At 44.8% G+C, this 21,342-nt stretch overlaps 1 protein-coding gene across 5 annotated transcripts in view; it reads right to left on the bottom strand.

Annotated features, from left to right (window-relative positions):
• chst11 (carbohydrate (chondroitin 4) sulfotransferase 11) overlaps positions 1–21,342 on the bottom strand; it is a 200,572-nt gene that overhangs the window by 28,719 nt on the left and 150,511 nt on the right. For 3 of the 5 annotated variants that reach the window (XM_072551880.1, XM_072551879.1, XM_072551883.1), the window contains one exon: positions 16,465–16,509. The exons of the other annotated variants lie outside the window; for them this stretch is intronic. In XM_072551880.1, coding sequence (XP_072407981.1) covers positions 16,465–16,509 — 45 coding nt within the window. The remainder of the gene's footprint in view (positions 1–16,464; positions 16,510–21,342) is intronic. 5 annotated transcript variants of the gene reach the window in all.

The raw sequence follows: 21,342 nt of genomic DNA, 5'->3' as shown, positions 1-21,342 counted from the left end.
TTTCCAGCACAACACTCTTGACTCTAATCTTGGACATGCGCAGTCCTTACTTTCGCCCTTCAGAATGTGTTGTCAATGCAATGTGCTCCAATAATGTTTTGTAAAGTAACAACTCTTAACATAGTTGCCCACATTGGGTTAATATCGCCCTGTTCCACGTTATACTCATAGACTAATGGGATACATTTATTTCCACTTCTCTCCTGATATATTCTTGGGGATCAGATTCAGGGAACAGGTTATTTCAGGGACAGGAACCCCTTGGTTTTAAAGGGTGTGGTGGATACCAATGGGTCCAGCCAATGATCTGATTTGCACGGAAATTGGTAAGAGTATGGTGAAACCAAGCCAGGAGTGTTTGCACATTAGGAGAAACTTGTGTTTGGTTAGCTAGTTATTCATCAAATTCACTTATCAAGAATGGCTACAGAGATTCGGTCTTTATTTTTTAGGTTAGATTAACTATGAATGCATAGAATAGCAGGCTAGGCTTGAGGGGCAGAGTGGCCTATAGTGCTCCTATTTCTTATTCTTTAAGTTCCTTCATTCCCCTCAGCGCATTCCAACAGAGAATCAGGCAAGACCGGAAGAAAGCTCCCTAGATAGGAAACTCAAATCTGTTTTTGGAGGCGGGGAATTGAGTGAAGAGCTACATTTGTAGGTATTTCTAACTATCCTCTTTGGAGATGTTACAACACACCTCTGAAGCGGATAGGAGCTGAAGACAGGCCTCCTGGCTCAGAGGTGGGGGCACTACAATTGCACCACATGATCTGTTATGGGTGCATTCCTACAAGACTCTGGTCCCTTTCATAACATGGCCAAGATGGTTCTCCTAATCTCCTGTTGTGATGTCCGAGGGGCTGGAACTCTGGGAGAGTGGTACCTCGGAGTCGCTTCAGGGGATCCTGCAACAGTGCCAGCAGCAGAGTCAGAGTTTTCAGGGGACTCGTTTATTTTGCATTGCAAAACAAGAACCTACTTCCTTTTTATGCCAGGCTGAATGCAAAATCGGGTCATTGAGATATAAATCTTTACTGGCAATGCCTATTGGCTGGAAATCAGTTCCCCGGACATTCCTGAATGCAGGCCGTTCTGTGTTCTCACTGCATCCCTCCAACATCAGTGTAGATCTAAACTGTCAAGAGAGGTGCCATCTTTCTGATGAGATGTTAAACTGAGGTTCCTCTCTGATGGATGTAAGAGATGCCAAAACACTATTCCAGAAAACACCACGAGGACTCTCGTTGCTGGCGTCCTGGCCCTTAAACAACATGACAGAAACAGGAAATCTGTACAGGATTACATTGCTAATTGTGGGATCTTACTGTGCACAACCTTGGCTGTTGAGCTTCCTCAACTTAAAAAGTGACTGCACTTCAAAACATTGGCTGTTTGTGTTTTGGGATGTCGTCAGGCCATGTAATAATAGCCAATCTTTTCTGTTTTATTAGTCAAGCAACCCAAAGGGAAGGTGATTGCCTTCGCAGCTTGCTTTAACAATACAAGTGTGATTAGGTTAATGTAGCAGTCATACCATTGCCTTATAAATGTAGTTATTGAGACTATGATCTGCAGCTGGGTATGGTTCACCTTCATTACTGTGAACAGCTCCAAAATCTGATAGCTGTCAAATCACCATGTCTCCACACACACTGACATCGCATTCCTTGCCATTTCTGTAATTACATGTGGAAATTCTGAATGCTTACTGCCAGCTCCTCAATACAACAGGAACTCCAGCACATCAGTTCTGATTTTGCAATTATTCCCCAGTGCGCAATGAAAAACACAGTCCATTCCAAACCACTGCCCTGATGAGATATTAATTTGAACAATTACCCCACACACCCCCACCACTGTCTTACACTGCACCTCCCTTGCACGCACCACTGCAATCCCAAGGCTATATGCACTAAAGCGCTTTACTGTTGATCGCACGAATCACACCTCATTTCTCCAGCGTTGTGAGGGATTTTTACTGACCAGTTACCAGCGTTACAGTGCTACCATTGCAGAGATGGAATAACCGAGTGGTCAACTGGATAACAATGAGACACATGGGCAGAAGTAGGCCATTCAGCCCATTTGGGGGTGTACCAGCCCCAAATTTACTGAACAGAGGAGCCTACTGGAGTGACCTATTTCTGCTGCTCAGAGGTAGGAACACTGGAAAGGAAGCCTTGTCCTGGCAATAATAGAAGAATACATTGTGAAGAAGAAACAGAAAACAAATCAGAATGCTGGATAACTTTAAGATGTGGATTGTTGGAGGTCTGAAGAAAGTCAGGGAAGAAACAAGACAATGTCAAGTGCCCCATGAAAGCTGCGGTGACAATGAACGAACAAATCCTTTGATCCTTTTGGTCTTTGGTTCTGGAATTGCCTTCCTCTCTGCCACTTCCCAACCCACATCCGTAAAACATACTTCTTGGATAAAGCAATGATTCCTTCGGTAATGGCTCAGTGTCAAATTGTGTGTGATGATGTCCTTATGAGGTGTTTTTTCCTGCAATCAGAGACGTTCCCACATGAAGTAAGGGGCACACATTTTAGATGCATTGTGAAGACATGAAGAAAATTGTGTCTTTAAAATTTGTACCACTCATTGGTTTGTGAGTGAGCTGCAAGCTTACTGTGACTCAGGCACAGTGTGCAATTATCAGGATCACTTTGAAGTCCACCGATATACTGCATGTAATAATAGACTCAATTCTTCTTTTGGAGAGGTTACATAATGCCTGATTAAAGTTGGCCTTCCATTCCAGCAGGCCAGTGATAATATTTTGCACAGTCTTACAACAGTAACACACTCTCGGAGCTGGGAAAGTGCCAGTGGGGTGACATAAGACACAAGATTACATAAAACACTGGAGCAACATCAAAAATCGTTTGCCCTAGATTGGCACTAATTGAATGACATCTGATATTGCTGGTCACTGCCAGTCTGTGCTATTTTAATGTGGGAAATGTTTCTCTTTTGTGCCGTGGATGTTTATCAGAGGACAGAAGGTGCTCATCCAGCCCAATGTTCCTAGCATGGCTCTTTGAAGAAAACCACCCAATTAATCACAATCCCCTCCCCTTTCTCGATGTGAATACACTTTGCAGATGTTCCTTCAGACAACTTCAGAGCTACTTCATTAGACATTCTGGTTACCAATGACTCCCAATCACTCCATCCCAGAATTCATGGGATGTCAGGCGACATCAGTTTGTGACAGTCTCTAGAAAAGTAAGACAAAGCTAAAGAGAAAGATTTGCATTTTTATAGCACCTTTCATGACCACCAGATGTCCCAGCAGCTGCAGTATTTTTTGAAGTCTAGTCACCGTTGGAATAGAGGAAACTGCAGCAGCCAAGTTGCACACAGCAAGCTCCCAAACAGCAATGAGATAACGACCACTCTATGACCAGGTCACGTTTTGGTTTTGTGATGCTGATTGAGGGATAAAATTAAGCCAGGACAAAACAGTGGACATGACTCCCTTGATCTTCTTTGCTGTATGTGTATGTGTGTGTGTGTGGGAGTGAGTGTGTTTATGAGAATGAGTGTTGTGCATGAGTATGTGTGTGTTTAAGTGTGTGTATATGAATATGAGTGTGAGTGCATGAGAGTGTGTGTGTATGAATATGAGTGTTGTGCATGGGTGTGTGTGTGAGTGAGTGTGTGTTTGAGCATGTGTATGACAGTGAGCGTGTGTATGAGTGTGTGTGTGTGTATGAGAGCGAGTGTATGTATAAGTGTGTGTGTACGTGTATGAGAATGAGTATGTGTGTGCATGTAAGAGTGTTTCGCCTTACGAAAGATTTCATAGGAACGCTCGACTTTAAGATAGCGGGGGAATACCTGGAGTCAAGTTACTAGCTATCACCAATTTACAGTTTACCTGGGATGTCACTCGTTTGTGCTGCAGCCCTGATTCTGAGCTTCAATTTAGAATAGATTAGATTAGATTCCCTACAGTGTAGAAACAGGCCCTTCGACCCAACCAGTCCACATTGACTCTCTGAAGAGTAACCCACCCAGACCTATCTCCCCTTGATTAATGCACCTAACCCTATGGGCAATTTAGCATGACCAATTCACCTCACCTGCATATTTTTGGACTGTAGGAGGAAACCGGAGCACCTGGAGGAAACCCGCACAGACACGGGGAGAATGTGCAAACTCCACACAGACAGTCGATCGAGGCTGGAATTGAACCTGAGACCCTGGTGCTGTGAGGCAGCACTGCTAACCACTGAGCCACAGTGCTGACCCAATTGCTTGTAAGGATTATGTTTATCCTGTTAAAAATAATCCTTGCAAACAATGAGTCCCAAAACAAAACCAAGTAAGAAGCATCTCTTCCCATATTCCCTCCAAATTCCCGGAAGTCTTGGGCTGTCTCACTCTAAGCTGTGAACCCTCCTTCCGAACCTTACTGTTTGTAGATACTGCAAGGATGTAACTTTGTGTGAGAGATACTTGAACCAGCGGGCACAGTTTAGAAAGAAGGAGTGAATGAGGGGAGCTGAGTAGAAATGTGAGTGTAGCGACTCTGTGGGATTGAGCCTAATTTTCAAACCAAACTCTAAGAACATTGTTAAACTGTATATAAGTTGCAGATCTCCAGCACCGCACAAGAGCTGATGAGAAATCACTTTCTCTAGCAGAAGAGTTAAAGCCAGCGGCTTTCGTTTGAAAGTCATTGGCAGAGATTCTGGAGGTGGGGTCAGGCTGTTGTGGTGGAAGCGAGCTGCACAGATTTCTTTAGCAAGTTGTTAAAATCTGGAACGCACTGCCTGAGAGGAAGCAGGTGTCAGCAGACTCACTGGTGACTTCCAAAAGTAAATTGAAGAAGTATTTCAGGAAGGGAAATCTGGAAGGCCATGAGGATAAATCAATGGATAACTGTTTCAAAAAGCCATCAGAAATTGATGAGCCAAATAGCCACACTTTGTTTCATGCAAGTTTCCACTTTGGCTCTTCGGGTCAGCGTCATAGAGATGTGCAGCACGGAAACAGACCCATCAATCCAACTCGTCCATGCCGACCAGATATCCTAACCTAATCTAGTCCCATTTGCCAGCACTGGCCCGTATCTCTCTAAACCCTTTCTATTCATATACCCATCCAGATGCCTTTTAAATATTGTCATTGTACCAGCCTCCACTTCCTCTAGCAGCTCATTCCATACACGCATCATCCTCTGCATGAAAAAGTTGCCCCTTTGGTCTCTTTTATATCTTTCCCCTCTCACCCTAAATCTATGCCCTCTAGTTCTGGACTCCCCCATCCTAGAGGAAAAAACCTTGCCTATTTACCCCATCCATGCCCCTCATAATTTTATAAACCTCTATAAGGTCACCCCTCAGCCTCTGACGCTCCAGGGAAAACAGCCCCAGCCTATTCAGCTTCTCCCTATCACTCAAACCCTCCAACCCTGGCAACAAGTCTTGTACAGTCTTCAGGACATGAACACTATCTTCCATTTTGCATTCCAGCTGCATACCCACCCCCCACCCTGTGTCTCATTGACTTTGCTGTCAGCAGAGTAGAGCCATTATCTCTTATTCACAACTACCATTTACACCCATTTTGCACCTCAGTCTCTCCTTTATCACCATTAGCAATCCCTTTGTCCTTTGCTCCGGACACCCGCCCAATCTCTTCCTCTTCCCTCCTCCCCCAAAGTCAACAGCATAAAAAACATTATTTTCCAGCCCCTTTCAGTTCTGAAGACGTCATATCAGGCTTGAAGTGTTTACTCTGTTTTGCTCTCCACAAATGCTGCTGGATCTGCTGTGGTTGTCCAGTGTTTTATTTCAACCTTCCTCTGTGAGTCAGATTCCTGGTTTCAATCCACTTGTTACTACACTAATTGGATTGAATTTCAAAGCTTAGCAGGGAGTGTTCTAATCACAATCTGTGGTTTGCAAGTCCAATACTATGATCTCTCCGATGTCAGGGACTTGAATCTTTCTGATCCAAACCAAAGCTAATTGCTAGGTTCCCACTATTATCTAAAGCTAGCTGTGACTTGGCTATGGTCATTGTTTGAGATAGCAACCCATTCGAGGGCAACTTTACACAGTCGAGCTCCTGACCTACTTGGTGATTTTTGATTCCCTCTTCTTTCTTATTTCCTGGCACCTTGAATCACCCAGAAACTGGGTGGCCTTGCTTAGCCATTTCAGAGAGAGTCAACCACAATGCCATGGGCCTGGAGTCACACGTAGGCCAGACCAGGTAAGGATGGCAGATTTCCTTCCCCTTATGGCATGTCACTGTCACACTAGACTGGAACCATTTGGATCAATCCTCCAGTGACTTTACCACCATGGCATCATCCTTTTCCCATGTTTGGGAATTCTGTTGGGAGTTAATGCTGGAAGGACAATTTTGCACAATTCCTCCTCACATCACTGCTCAGAACAAGAGGTTCGAAAGGTACTGGAGTTGTATATTTCATTACCATACTACATAGAAGATTTAGAAAGAAGTGAAAAGAACTGTATTTACGACTCAAGGAAATTCTAAAATGTTTTACGACTAGATATCCTAAATTTATCCTATATTAATGGGGGTGGCACGGTGGCACAGTGGTTAGCACGGCTGCCTCACAGCACCAGAGACGTGGGTTCAATTCCCGCCTCAGGCGAATGACTGTGTGGAATTTGCACATTCTCCCTGTGTCTGCGTGGGTTTCCTCCGGGTGCTCCGGTTTCCTCCCACAGTCCAAAGATGTGCAGGTCAGGGTGAATTGGCCATGCTAAATTGCCCCTAGTGTTAGGTAAGGGGTAGGTGTAGGGGTATGGGTGGGTTGCGCTTCGGCGGGGCGGTGTGGACTTGTTGGGCCGAAGGGCCTGTTACGACACTGTAAGTAATCTAATCTAGTCCCATTTATCAACATTTGGCCCATATCGCTCCAATTCCTTCCTATTCATACACCAATCCAGATGCTTTTTAAATGTTGTTATTGTACCAGCCTCCACCACTTCCTCTGACAGCTTATTCCATAGTTGCCTCTTAGGTCCCTTTTAAATCTTTCCCCTCTCACCTTAAATATGCCCTCTAGTTCTGGACTCCCCCATCCTAGGAAAAAGACCTTTGCTATTCATCCTGTCCATGCCCCTTATGATTTTATACATGATTTCGAGGTGCCAGTGTTGGGACTGGGGTGTACAAAGTTAAAAATCACACAACACCAGGTTATAGTCCAACAGGTCTATTCGGAAGCACTAGCTTTCAGAGTGCTGCTCCTTCATCAGATGGTTGTGGAGGATAAGATTGTAAGGCACAGAATTTATAGCAAAAGTTTACAGAGTGATGCAACCGAAACTTAAAATTTCATTCTAAAAGATGAGAAACAAACAATCCAGGTCTTTTTCAATATATAATTTCAGTTATATCACACTGTAAACTTTTGCTATAAATTCTGTGCCTTACGATCTCATATCTCATACTCCACAACCACCTGATGAAGGAGCAGCGAAGAGGGTTATCTCAGATTACAACAGGATCTGGACCAGATGGGCCAATAGACTGAGAAGTGGCAGATGGAGTTTAATTCAGATAAATGCAAGGTGCTGCATTTTGGAAGAGCAAATCTTAGCAGGACTTATACACTTAATGGTAAGGTCCTAGGGAGTGTTGCTGAACAAAGAGACCTTGGAGTGCAGGTTCATAGCTCCTTGAAAGTGAAGTCGCAGGTAGATAGGATAGTGAAGAAGGTGTTTGGTATGCTTTCCTTTATTGGTCAGAGTATTGAGTACAGGAATTGAGAGGTCATGTTGCGTCTGTACAGGACATTGGTTAGGCCACTGTTGGAATATTGCATGCAATTCTGGTCTCTTTCCTATCGGAAAGATGTTGTGAAACTTGAAAGGGTTCAGAAAAGATTTACAAGGATGTTGTCAGGGATGATGGATCTGAGCTACAGGGAGAGGCTGTACAGGCTGGGGCTGTAGGGTCGCAGGTAGACAGGATAGTGAAGAAGGCGTTTGGTATGCTTTCCTTTATTGGTCAGAGTATTGAGGCTGAACAGGCTGGGGCTGTTTTCCCTGGAGCGTCGGAAGCTGAGGGGTGACCTTATAAAGGTTTACAAAAGTATGAGGGGCATGGATAGGATAAATAGACTAAGTCTTTTCCCTGGGGTCGGGGAGTCCAGAACTAGAGGGCATAGGTTTAGGGTGAGAGCGGAAAGATATAAAAGAGACCTAAGAGGCAACTTTTTCACGCAGAGGGTGGTACGTGTATGGAATGAGCTGCCAGAGGAAGTGGTGGAGGCTAGTACAATTGCAAATTTAAGAGGCATTTGGATGGGTATATGAATAGGAAGGGTTTGGAGGGATATGGGCCGGGTGCTGGTAGGTGGGATTAGATTGGGTTGGGATATCTGGTCGGCATGGATGGGTTGGACCAAAGGATCTGTTTCCATGCTGTACATCTTTATGACTCTTTGACTCTATGACTATAACCTGGTGGTGTGTGGTTTTTAACCATGATTTTATAAACCGCTTTAAGATCTCCTCTCAGCCTCCGACACTCCAGGGAAAATAGGCTCAGCCTATTCAGCCTCTCCCGGTAGCTCAAACCCTCCAACTAGCAACATCTTTGCAAATCTTTTCTCAACCCTTTTAAGCTTATCATCTTTCCTAAAGCAGGTTCTCTTTAGTGATGTTAGCTGGGGGATATATTTTGGCCAGAACTTTTCTTGTTTTGCAATAATGTTACGGGGTCTTTTATGTGAACCTGAGAGGGCAGATGGGAATTCAGTTCAATGCTTTATTGAGAGATGGCACACGGTGCAGTACAGTACTGTCCCTGTGCTGCACCAGAATATCAGCCTCAAGTTTGGGCTCGAGTCAACAAGTTGGGATGATAACCCTGCCCAAGACGGGGGGGCCCCACTTACGCACAGATGGCTGGAGGTGGCAATGTGAGCCGTGGACCCCCAAAGACCAGTAATGTCCACCTGGAGAGCAGGGAAACGGAGACTGGTGGCACCCAGAAAGAAGAACAGGCTGGAGTGGAGGAGGCGGCAGCTCGCGGAGAGACACAGCAGCTGATCCTAGCTCTAGCCGGGCAGATGGAAGAAATGGAGGAGGAGGAGGTAATCAAGCAGGCAGAGGAGTGGATACCTGTTAAAAACAGGAAGAGGAAATCTTGCCAAGCCCCCAAAGCCTCCCAGCAAAAGGGGAAAAGACAGCTGCATGAGGGAGGGACGGCCAGCCCTTCGGAGGGGGAAGATGGACGCAAAGAAGGCCATCACCACCAGAAGAAGAGACAGAGCGCCGTCGGTAAAGAGGAGGGCATTTCCTCCCAACCAGGAAACAACGGACCCCCCGAAGTCCACCCTCCACCCAGTGAGAACCAGGAGGTACCCACTGCCCCACAACTACAGGCAACCGAGAGCTGTGATCCTCTGACAGTCCCATTGTCAGACACAGAACTGGACAGGGAGGACCCTTGCCTTGGCTCAATGACACCAGAGCGGGTAAATGACCCTAGTGAGGAGCTGGATAGCTACCTCAGCCCAGCGAAGGTCCAGCAGTTCGTGCTTACCTTGGGGATGTAGACAGCCACCCCAGAGACAGGACAGTCAAATGGACAATGGTAACCCCATAAACTGGGGATTAAAGAAGTTGCATTTGCTTTCATATAACAGGGCACCCACTCAGTAGGTGGGTTCTGCTGAAGCCACAGCCAAATACCAAGAGACTGGATAGTTAATAAAGGTAACTGTTAATAGGATAACTGTGAATTCGATTAATTCAATTTGTTCTTTGTAATGTTAAGACATGCAAGGTATATAACTATGAACGACATGGAAAATTGTACAAGTACCAGAGATTTATTTACATGAATAAAGTATATTTTGAAATAAAAATAAGTGGACTGCAGCATGTTGAGGAAGCAGCTCACGCCTACCTCCTCAAGGGCAACTAGGGATGGAGCGGCGCCAACATCCCAGGAGAAGAATCATTTGAAAAACAATAGTACTGCAGTTTATGAATATTTACGTCAGTGTTTCTGTTTATTTATGTTTGCATCATATTTATGTGCGACAGTTTAAATTCTGGTCTCCCTGCTAACCGCAAGATTTTATTAAACTTGAGCAGTATCAGAAAAGATTTACAAGGGTGTTGCCAGGGTTGGAGGGTTTGAGCTATAGGGAGAGGTTGAATAGGCTGGGACTGTTTTCCCTGGGGTGTCAGAGGCTGAGAGATTGATAAAAACATGAGGGGCTTGGATAAAGTCTTTTCCTGGGTTAGGAGAGCCCAAACTAAAAGGGCATAGGTTTAAGGTGAGAGAGGAAAGATCTAAAAGGGATTTAAGGGACAAGTCTTTCACGCAGAGGGTGGTGTGTGCATGGAATGAACTGCCAGAGGAAGTGGTGGAGGCTGGTACAATCACGACATTTAAAGGTATCTGGATGGGTATATAAATAGGAAGGGTTTGGAGCGATATGTGCCAAGTGCTGGCAAATGGGACTAGGTTGGGTTGGGATATCTGGTTGGCATCGACAAGTTGGACCGAAGGGTCTGTTTCTGTGCTGTACATCTCTATGTCCCAATGATGAACCGCAGGGTTACTTGGTCGGCTGCTAAGTTATGTATCTGAGGATTGTATCAAAAACTGTACATGTTGCAAAATGGTTAATGATTGCAAAATTCTCTGATAAGTATTCTTCTCTTCCTTCACCTCAACCGCTTTTTCTAAAGAGAAAGGGGTACCCAGAAAACTATCTTCACAGCCACACTCAACTGAACATCAAACTTTATCACACCCACTTGAGGCAAGCACACAGCACAGACAGATGTACACGTTGTACCTAATGTCTCTCACAGCTATGCGGGTAATACTGGTTTCTGTGTGCCACAGGCCTAGGTACAAGAGCTTTAAAATAGCTCTGCACCATCATTATACCAGCTTTAACTCCAGTAGCTTCTGAAGGTGCTATCTCTTTTAACTCAGAGTCCATGCCCAGATGTAACCAATTAATCACAGTATACATAGATTAGTTCCCAGACTTTCATAATCAAACACAGAATGACAGACCATTGCAATGCGAGGGTCTTGTTGTGCAGTGTAGTGTCTAAGTGGTCCAGGTGGTTGTACTAAATATGATTGGGGATGTTCAAAATGTTACCAAGTTCCCACCTTCTCAAGGGCAACTAAGGATGAGCAATAAATGTTGACACAGGCAACAACAGCCACATCCTGAATGAACAGAAAAAGGTGAGGAGGTTCTGAGGAAAGGTCACTCAACCCCAAACGTTAACTCTGATTTCTCTCCACTGATGCTGAGCTTCTCCAGCAATTACAGTTTTTGTAAGAAAAAGGTGAAATTGTGGAATTTTTTACCTCAGTAGAGACAGGGGCAATTGGTCATTTTAAGGCAGAGGTAGATGTATTCTTCACCAACAAGGAAGCTCCAAGGGCATTGGGTTTAGATGGGAAAGCTAGGCCCCAGTTAGAACGGTCTCGAGGAGCTGAATGGTTTAACTCCTGCTCCTCATTCATAAGTTTGCACTTTGATGGAGATTACAGAAAAAACTCCAGGTGAGGCCAAAAACAGACATTTAAAGCTGCGTGCATCTCGACCAGTGTGGATCAGTGTGCAGAGAGGGGAAGCTGAATGGGGCACGGGATGGGATGAGGACACAGCCAGCAGAGCCATGCATGACCACAGGTCAAGTCTATATTGAAAAGTACTTTGACAAACCACTCACAGCGATGCAAGGTAATTCCAGGACATTCATTCCCTCTTTGGCGAAAGTTACATCTGGATTGGGATTGGGGACGAATCAAATATTGGGCACTTAATCCTTTGACAGCCTGATATTGAAGGGGTAATGTGAGTCACCTCTTATGACAGAAATTACTGCAATTACTGTGGTGTGTATCACAAGAAATGGAACGTTAATGATTCAGTGGGTTGTGAAAGTGCAGCCACTTGTGTGCGTAAACCTCATGCGTTATGCAAATGCCATTATATAACAGAACATCCCACCTGTCACATCACTTCCTGTTACACCAATACTTTCTTGACAGTTAAGAAACAAGTTTGCTATCCAACCAACCAAGGTTAACCACCTTCCTGTTGACAAATCTTTCTTAAACTGATTCAAATGGGAGTTGGTAACTCCGTTTTCTTATTGCGATAGACTGGCCTTATCTTCTGTTTCCCCTTCTCAAGGCATTACATTCTTTGTTTCAGCTTTGTGGTTAGGTGCAGCTTCCGACAGTGAAAATGATCTCCGCCTCCACTCTAACTTTTAACTCATTCTCATGCAAAAGAATGACAAAGAATTTATGACACAGAGTTGGGCCTTTGCCAGTGTTAATGGGCAGAACTCCAGGGGGGTCTACGCGGTTTCCATCATAGTTGGCAGGGACTGTATCCCGCCCAATCACAAGAACCCACAACTATTTAATACTCCATCCTTTGTTCTTTTGTTGTTGGTGTGCACTTATAAAACTTATAAGCCTCTAGTAAACTTGAGACTTTATATAAAAACACAACAATAGAACTGTCCAGACCACAGTAGGAAACAAGGGCCCAGAGCAATTTGGCCCTTCAAGCCTGCTCCACCATTCAATATGATCATGGCTGATCATCCAACTCAGTCACCTGTTCCCATTTTCTCCCCCAACCCCTTTGATCCCGTTAGCCCCGAGAACTGTATCTAACTCCTTCTTGAAAACATTCAACATTTTGGTCTCAATTATTTTCTGTGGTAGAGGCTCCAGCTCTCTGGCTGAAGGCATTTATCCTGAACTGTGTGGGTTTCCTCCGGGTGCTCCGGTTTCCTCCCACAATCCAAAGATGTGCAGGTCAGGTGAATTGGCCATGCTAAGTTGCCCGTAGAGTTAGGTACATTAGTCAGAGGGAAATGGGTCTGGGTGGGTTACTCTTTGGAGGGTCAGTGTGGACTTGTTGGGCTGAAGGGCCTGTTTCCACACTGTAGGGAATCTAATCTAATCATTACTAAGCACTGAGGCACTGTGAGCCTATTTTATAGGATGATTAGGGTGGCGAAGAGGAAAGTTTTGAAGAGAGCAATAATAAGGTGATGCCAACAGGAGAAACACTGAGAGCCAACACTCAGTGGGAGTGGGTGACCTTCCTTGCTATATGCAGGTGATGGTTACAATTTACATTGTAAACTCTGTGTTTGTCTTGGTATGGGCCAGTGGTTAACTCAGTGCTCAGTCGGTGCCGAGAAATAAATTAATGCCTCAGGTAAGAGGTCATTTAGTTCATTATACCTAACCTGATGGTCTTCATTGATTGAGGAGTATGGAAAGCTGTTCAATGGGATCATTAATGACAGTGGAGCCTTTCTTAGAAAAGTGGAACACTGTTTTGATCTCCATGCATTGCGCTTCAGCCAAAAGAGCACTTCCACCGTTTGCTTGCATACCCACAACCTGACAGTTCTGCCTCATTGGAGTTCCACTGCACCGTAACTTGTTAACTGATTGTAGTGAGCTAGGCAAGTGTTGGTATTCACTCATCGGGGCTGGCGGTGGGGAAGGTTATCTAAATAATCGACTGTGAGCTAAGAAGCTATCACCTACACTGGTACAAGGCACCACAGACTCTGCCTGCAGCTAAAACCCTGTTTAAATAGGGAAGGGGTTCCGTTAGGATTATCGCAAGGGAAGTCCTAGTGCATCACTGGTAAATTCTGTCGGGCCAAAGGTTGGGACAGTATGCATTGCTTGATAGTGGATTAGAAACTTATTTTACATCACTATTGATCTTGATTTATATTTTAAGCCAATGGAACAGTAGGAACGCATTTTGAATTATTTCACAATTTTAGGATCTACATTGATATAACTGACAATGTGACAGTGGTAAATGCCATGAGCTATTCGATAATATCATTACATGTGACTCCACAAAGTAGGCAATTAGTATGTTGGCCTTCATAGTGAAAGGATATATGTACAGAAGCAGATGGGCCGAATGTCCTAATTTCTGCTCCTGTGTCTTATGGTCCAGAGATGGCTTGCTGCAATTGTACAGGGCCTTGGTGAGACCACCTCTGGAGTATTGTGTGTGGTTTGGGTTCCTAATCTGAGAAGGGATGTTCTAGCTAAGGAGGGAGAGCAACAAAGGTTAACCAGACTGATTCCTGGGATGACAGTGCTAATGTATGAAGAGAGTTTAGATCGGTTAGGACAGTATTCTCCTGAGTTTAGAAGAATATGGGGAGATCTCATAGAAACCTGGAAAATTCTAACAGGATTAGACAGAGTAAACACAGGAAGGATGTTCCCAATAACTGGGGGTCACAGTTCAAGGATATGGGGTAGGCCATTTTGGGGAGAGTGAACCAACTCAGAATGGCACATCCCCCAAAGAAATGGAAGATTGATAAACCATTAGGAGGATTATAGGCCAAATGCAGGCAGGTGGGACTAGTTGAGTTTGAGATTATGGTTGGCACTGACTGGTTGGACCGAAGGGTCTGTTTCTGTGCTGTATGACTCTATGATTGAATAAGACCCAAGGAAGAAATCACATGTCTGCAATCGAAAATCATTGATGTATATCATATATGGGACTAGTGGAGACAATTAGGATGTAAATGACCTTCACAGCTCATACAAAGGCGGCAGGGATTCCATGGATTAGGAATTACAGAATGATGATGCACAGAAGGAGGCTATTTTTGCCAATTGCCCCATACCAAGACTTCTGGTAGATTCTGCTGCATCCCACTCCCCTCTTCATTCTCCCAAGTCCTGCATTTGTGGCCCTGTTTGGCCAGGGTGTCTCAGGATAACAACCATGAGGGTAGAAGTGATCTGAGAATTGATTGAGATTTTCTTGAAGATGTCTTATTATAGGGTGAGAAACAGAATGTGATTTGCCTGTTGTGCCGTATAGCATTCCAGCTGAGGTTTGAGGAGATAGGTCACCATGATCTCGACGGATGGCAGAACAGGCTTGAGGGGCAGAACAGGCTTGAGGGGCTGAATGGCTGACTCCAACTTCTATTTTCTTCATTTAGTAAACAGAGGCAGACAGTTGGAGTAACGCTTGATCTCAAGAATTTAGTATTCACACACATAATAGAACAGAGTGAAGAATATCATGTGACAGCCGTAAAGAAGCTGCACAAAGAGCAGGAGCAACTTTCAACTTGGAATTTGAGAGGCCCAATCAGAAATCTACAGCGGGGAAGAAGCTTATCTTGAATCTGTTGGTTTGTGTGTTTAAACCTTTGTCGTGTCTGTCCCATGGAAGAGGTTGAAAGAGATTAGAACTGGGGTGGGAGAGGTTCTTTGATTACGTTGGCTGTCTTCTTGAGTCATTGAGAAGTATAGATGGAGCCAGTGGATTTGAGTTTGGCTTGTCTGATGGACTAGGCTGTGTTTACAATTCTCTGTACTTTCTTACAGCCCTGGGCAGAGCAGTTGGCCTACCAGGCTGCAATGCATCCAGAAAGAATGCTTTCCACAGTGCATCTGTAAAAATGGTGGTCATGTCATTGGACTAACAATGTTACAGAGTCATGCTCTGGGAACATGGGCTCAAATCCAAACATCGAGCCCTAGAAATCTCACTTCAATCAATAAATCTGGGATTTAAGGTTAGATTCAGTCATGGTGACTGTGGGCTATCATTGATTGTCACAAAGACCAAAATCATTCACCAATATCCTTTAGGGAAGGAAATCCGCTGACCTGACTCAGACTGGTCTACGTACGAGTGTCCAGATCCACAACAATGTGGTTGACTCTGAACTCACCTCTAAAATGGCCTAGTTCAGGCGAAATTAAGGATGAACGTGTCCTACCCTTGCCAGTGACGTCCACTCACCACCAAAGAATAAAACGTCTCCCTCAACTAAAGCTAGCAGACAGGTGGTTAATGTGTTGTCCACCTCACTGCGGCTCGTAGCTTTATGGCTTGCTCTTCTGCATCACGACCAGAAGTGACACCACAATGTCATGCATTCTCAATGAACTGTTGCAGGGGTGTCACTGAGAGATGAACTGAGATATGAATTTTTAATAGAAGAACATGGAGATACAGTAGAGCTGGAATGTTACCTGAAGAGACAGTGGAGGTAGATTCAACAGCAACCTTCAAAAGTAAACCAAATGAACACCAGTTAGCTCGATCCTTGCTGGGAAAATGTTTTGTAAGAGTCTGGAGGAGAGGGTATGACTTTTGAAGTTCTTGCGAAGAGTTAGTAAAGGGACTGCATGGCCTCCTTCTGTGCTGCGTGATTGTGTAAATGCAAGCTCTTAGACTGAATATTTTGTTTAAAAAAGGCAGGAGGAGGACAAGAAGGTATAAATGCTTCTGATTCTGATCTGCATTACCCTGGTCGATACATGTATTTTAATGTTGGACATGGTTGCTGAAGCCAGTATTGGTTTCTATGCTGTGCAGCAGACACTGGAATAGCATAACAGAAAGAAGCAAAACTTAAAATCAAACTCACTGCTCCCACTGGGTCCCCCGCTTTCTCGCTTTGAGCACCAACCACCTGAAATGCACAAAGACACTTTTATTTCTCCCTTGTCCCTGGAAATGACCCCAATTCAACTTCTAAAGGTAGAAGATATTGGTTTTGTTTAGAAGTTGTTTCCACTTAATAACCAATGTTAATAAACACACTCCTGTGCATTGTCTCCTTGGAGGGCTCACTGTCAGTTGAGCACATTACTGGCTGCTTATACTTAAACAGACAGCCTTTGATGAATTATTTCTTAAAGGAGAACCTACCACGTCACTTGGAGCTTTACGATTTGTGCCAAGAGTAAACACACACACATACTTTCTCTCATATAGACACACACTCATACATAAACACACAGATGCAGACTCACATTCTCTTGCACACACTCACACATTTTCACACACACACATGCTCACACATACACACTCATACATACACCCTCTCAAGCACACACTCATATGCCCACACTGTATCACACACATACTGACATGCACACAAACTCACACACAGCCATGTGCACACATCCACTCAAGCACAGACACACCTGTACTCCCATGTAGACACTCATACATACACACACACACTCACACGTACACTCGTTCATAAAGACGTACACACTCTTGTACACACAGACTCACCCATGTATGTACATTTTCTCACACTCTCACATACACTCGTTCAAATGCACACTCACACATACACACACACACTCTCTCTCTCTCTCACACACACACACAAAGTGAAGCAGAAATCGATAAGGCTGTATAAAGCTCCTGTACAGATCCTGAAGTTAGTCCTTCTCAGCTGAGTTGTGCTCCCCTAACCCTTTAAGTCTGTGTATATGGGCTTACTAACTGGGTCCCAAGCCAGAACATACGTAATGTCCCAAAATGATTCTTATACTAATGCGCTTAGTTGACACAACCATTTATTTATCTAAGATCCCCTGCCAGTTCCCAGCATGAGTAACAGCTAAAGGAGACTATGTTTGAGCTCCCACTCCTTGCTGTTGGTTTAAGAGCACTTCAAGGGGGTGAATGTCAGCACAGGATGGAAGTTCATTTCCCCACAAAATGACTCAGCTGAGTCTCTTCAATCAGCTTCGAACCCATGGCCTAAATCCTGAAGCGTCACTGTCTCCGATGTCTGCTTCACCAGAAAGATTAGGGGATGGGGGTGATGGTGAGAGAGACACACAATTCAGGCCAAACTGACTCAGAGCTGAGCCAGGGCTCTGTCTTGACACAAGGTCACAGCTCGCGAGCCAAGTTAAACTTCAGCAGATATTGGATCCTGAATGAGCAGAGGCTGTGCAAGAGGCATTCTGGTACGAATTGTTGCTCAGGGACTCGTGTTCACAGTAAGGATATCCTCTACCATATTATGTGGCACTACCACCGTGCGAAATGGGGACAGACTGCAGGCAGATCTAGCAACGCCAGATTGGGCATCCGTGAGGTGCTGTGGGCCACCAACAGCAGCAGAACTGTAGTCCAGCACAATCTGTAACCTCATGGCCCAGCATATCCCCCACTCAACTGTTCTCACCAAGCCAGGGGATCGATCCTGGTTCAATGGAGAGTGCAATAGGGCATGCAGGAGTAGCAACAGGCATGTTTAAAAATGAGGAGAATGTAAGGACTGCAGATGCTGGAGATCAGAGTCGAGAGTGTGGTGCTGGAAAAGCACAGCAGGTCAGGCAGCATCCCAGGGGCAGGGGGATCCCACCCGAAACGTCGATTCTCCTGCTCCTCAGATGCTGCCTGACCTGCTGTGCTTTTCCAGCACCACACTCTCGACATATTTAAAAATGAAGTAAATGAGACCTGCAGATGTTGTAAATCAGGAACAAAAACTAACATTGCTGGAAAAACTCAGCAGGTCTGGCAGCATCTGTGGAGAGAAATCAGAGTTAACGTTTCAGGTTGAGTGACCCATTCTGAGGAAGGGTCACCCAACCCAAAAGGTTAACTCTGATTTCTCCCCACAGATGCTGCCAGACCTGCTGAGTTTTTCCAGCAATTTCAGTTTTTGTTTGAAAATGTGGTGTCAGCCTATTGAAAGCTATAACTGACGGCTATGTGTGTGCTATAGGCAAGACAAAGCAATTCTAAAACCAATGGATCAGATCCAAGTCCTGCAAGTCCTGTCACATCCAGTTGGGAGTAGAGCTGGACAATTAACCAATTCACTGGAGGAGGAAACTCCACAAATATCCCCATCCTCCATGTACAGGAAGGCCAGCACATTGGCACACAAATACATGGTCGAAGCAATTGCATCCATTTTTAGCCTGAAGTAGCGAGTCGTTGATCCATCTTGGCCTCCTGCAGACCGTGCTTTGGAATTCCAACTCCGGGGTAGAAGAAGAAGTCTCACTGGATTCGAAACGTTAACTCTGTTTCTGTCTCCACAGATGCTGCCAGACCTGCTGAGTTTCTCCAGCAACTTCTGTGTTTGTTTCAGATATCTGCTTTTATAGTATTCTACCCGGATGCATCATAGCAGTTTAGCAACACGTTACGGCAACTGCTCTGCCCAACCCCGCAAGAAATTACAGAAAGTTCTGAACACAGCCCAGTCCATCACACAAACCAGCCTTCCACCCATTGACTCTGTCTACATTTCCCGCTACTTCGGGGAAGCAGCCAACATCATTAAAGATACCTCCCACCCTCTCTTCCAACCTCTTCTCTCAGGTTAAAAGATACAAACGTTTGGATACATGTACCAATAGATTCAAGGACAGCTTCTTTCCCATTGTTATCAGACTCATGAACGGACCACTCATCTATCATAGTTGATCTTTCTCCGCACCTTCCCTGTAGCTGTAACACTATATTCTGCATTCTGTTTTCTTACACTGATATGTACGATATGGTGTGTCTGGGTAGCACGCAAAACAATACTTTCCACTGTATCTTGGTCCATGTGACAATAATAAATCAAATCAAAATATTGTTACCAGATACAGGTACAGTGTGGGAAGATGGATACAGTCACTATCCTAAGGACAGTGTTTGTAAATAATGTATAGTTTTGATACTCTGATCTGACTCGGCCTAAACCTCATGGTTAAGATCAAAATCCAGGTGAAAGCAGAGTGAGACAGAGGGAGCAAGCAGCAGCCATTTTGTCCAATTAACTTGAACTGCCATCTGTATTAAGGTTCCCCTCAGTCTGTTCCTCATAACGTGGCTGGAACAGCTCAGGCACTGTGTGAAAAGAACGATTTGGTTTAACGTAGAAGTGCTGCATTTCCCACACTAAAAATAAGGTCTTATTGTTGAAAGAGATATGTGTACAACTGGTCCTTGCTGTTGCCTGGCAGAACCCTTGGGAAAGTCAGACCTCATGGTGCATTTGGTTAAATAAGCTCCAGCTGCATTACACTAAACAGATGTACACACATACACACACACTCACTCTCTCACACACACACACATTCTCACTCACTCTCTCACACACACTCACTCTCTCTCACTTTCTCACACACACTCTCTCATTCACTCTCTCACTCACACACACACTCTCACTCACTCTCTCACACACACACTCTCACTCATACACACACACTTTCTCATTCACGTATACACACAGACACACACACTCACTCACTCTCTCTCACACACTCACTCTCTCTCACTTGCACACACTCTCACTCACTTTCTCACACACACTCTCTCATTCACTCTCTCACTCACACACACACTCTCACTCACTCTCTCACACACACACTCTCACTCATACACACACACTTTCTCATTCACGTATACACACAGACACACACACTCACTCACTCTCTCTCACACACTCACTCTCTCTCACTTGCACACACTCTCACTCACTTTCTCACACACACTCTCTCATTCACTCTCTCACTCACACACACACTCTCACTCACTCTCTCACACACACACTCTCACTCATACACACACACTTTCTCATTCACGTATACACACAGACACACACACTCACTCACTCTCTCTCACACACACACTCTCACTCACTCTCTCACTCACACACACACTCTCACTCACTCTCTCAATCACACACACTCTCACTCACTCTCTCACTCACACACACTCACTCACTCACACACACACACTCACTCTCTCACTCACACACACACTCTCACTCACACACACACTCTCACTCACAGTCTCACACACACACACACTCTCATTCACACTCACTCACTCTCTCACGCACACACACTCTCACTCACACACACTCTCACTCACTCACACTCTCTCACTATCTCACTCACACACACACTCTCACTCACACACACACTCTCACTCACTCATACACACACTTTCTCACTCACGTATACACACAGACACACACTCTCACTCACTCTCTCACACACACATTCTCACTCACTCTCTCACTCACACACACACTCTCACTCTCACTCGCACACCCTCACTCACTCTCACACACACACACTCTCACTCACCCTCTCACATACTCATTCTCACTCACTCTCTCACACACACTCTCACACTCTCTCACTCGCACACACACTCTCACTCACTCTCTCTCACACACACATTCTCATTCACTCTCTCACACACACTCTCACTCACTCACACACACACACTCTCACTCACACACACTCTCACTCACTCTCTCACTCACACACACACACTCTCACTCACACACACTCTCACTCACTCTCTCACTCACACACACTCTCTCACACACACACACTCTCACACACACACACTCTCACTCACTCATACACACACACTTTTTCACTCATACACACACACTTTCTCACTCATGTATACACACAGACACACACACACACACTCACTCATACACACACACAGACACAGGCACACACCCTCACTC

The sequence above is a fragment of the Chiloscyllium punctatum genome, chromosome 32, assembly GCF_047496795.1.
Source record: "Chiloscyllium punctatum isolate Juve2018m chromosome 32, sChiPun1.3, whole genome shotgun sequence".
NCBI classification, from domain to species: Eukaryota; Metazoa; Chordata; class Chondrichthyes; order Orectolobiformes; family Hemiscylliidae; genus Chiloscyllium; species Chiloscyllium punctatum.
This window is presented reverse-complemented; position numbering and strand designations above follow the sequence as displayed.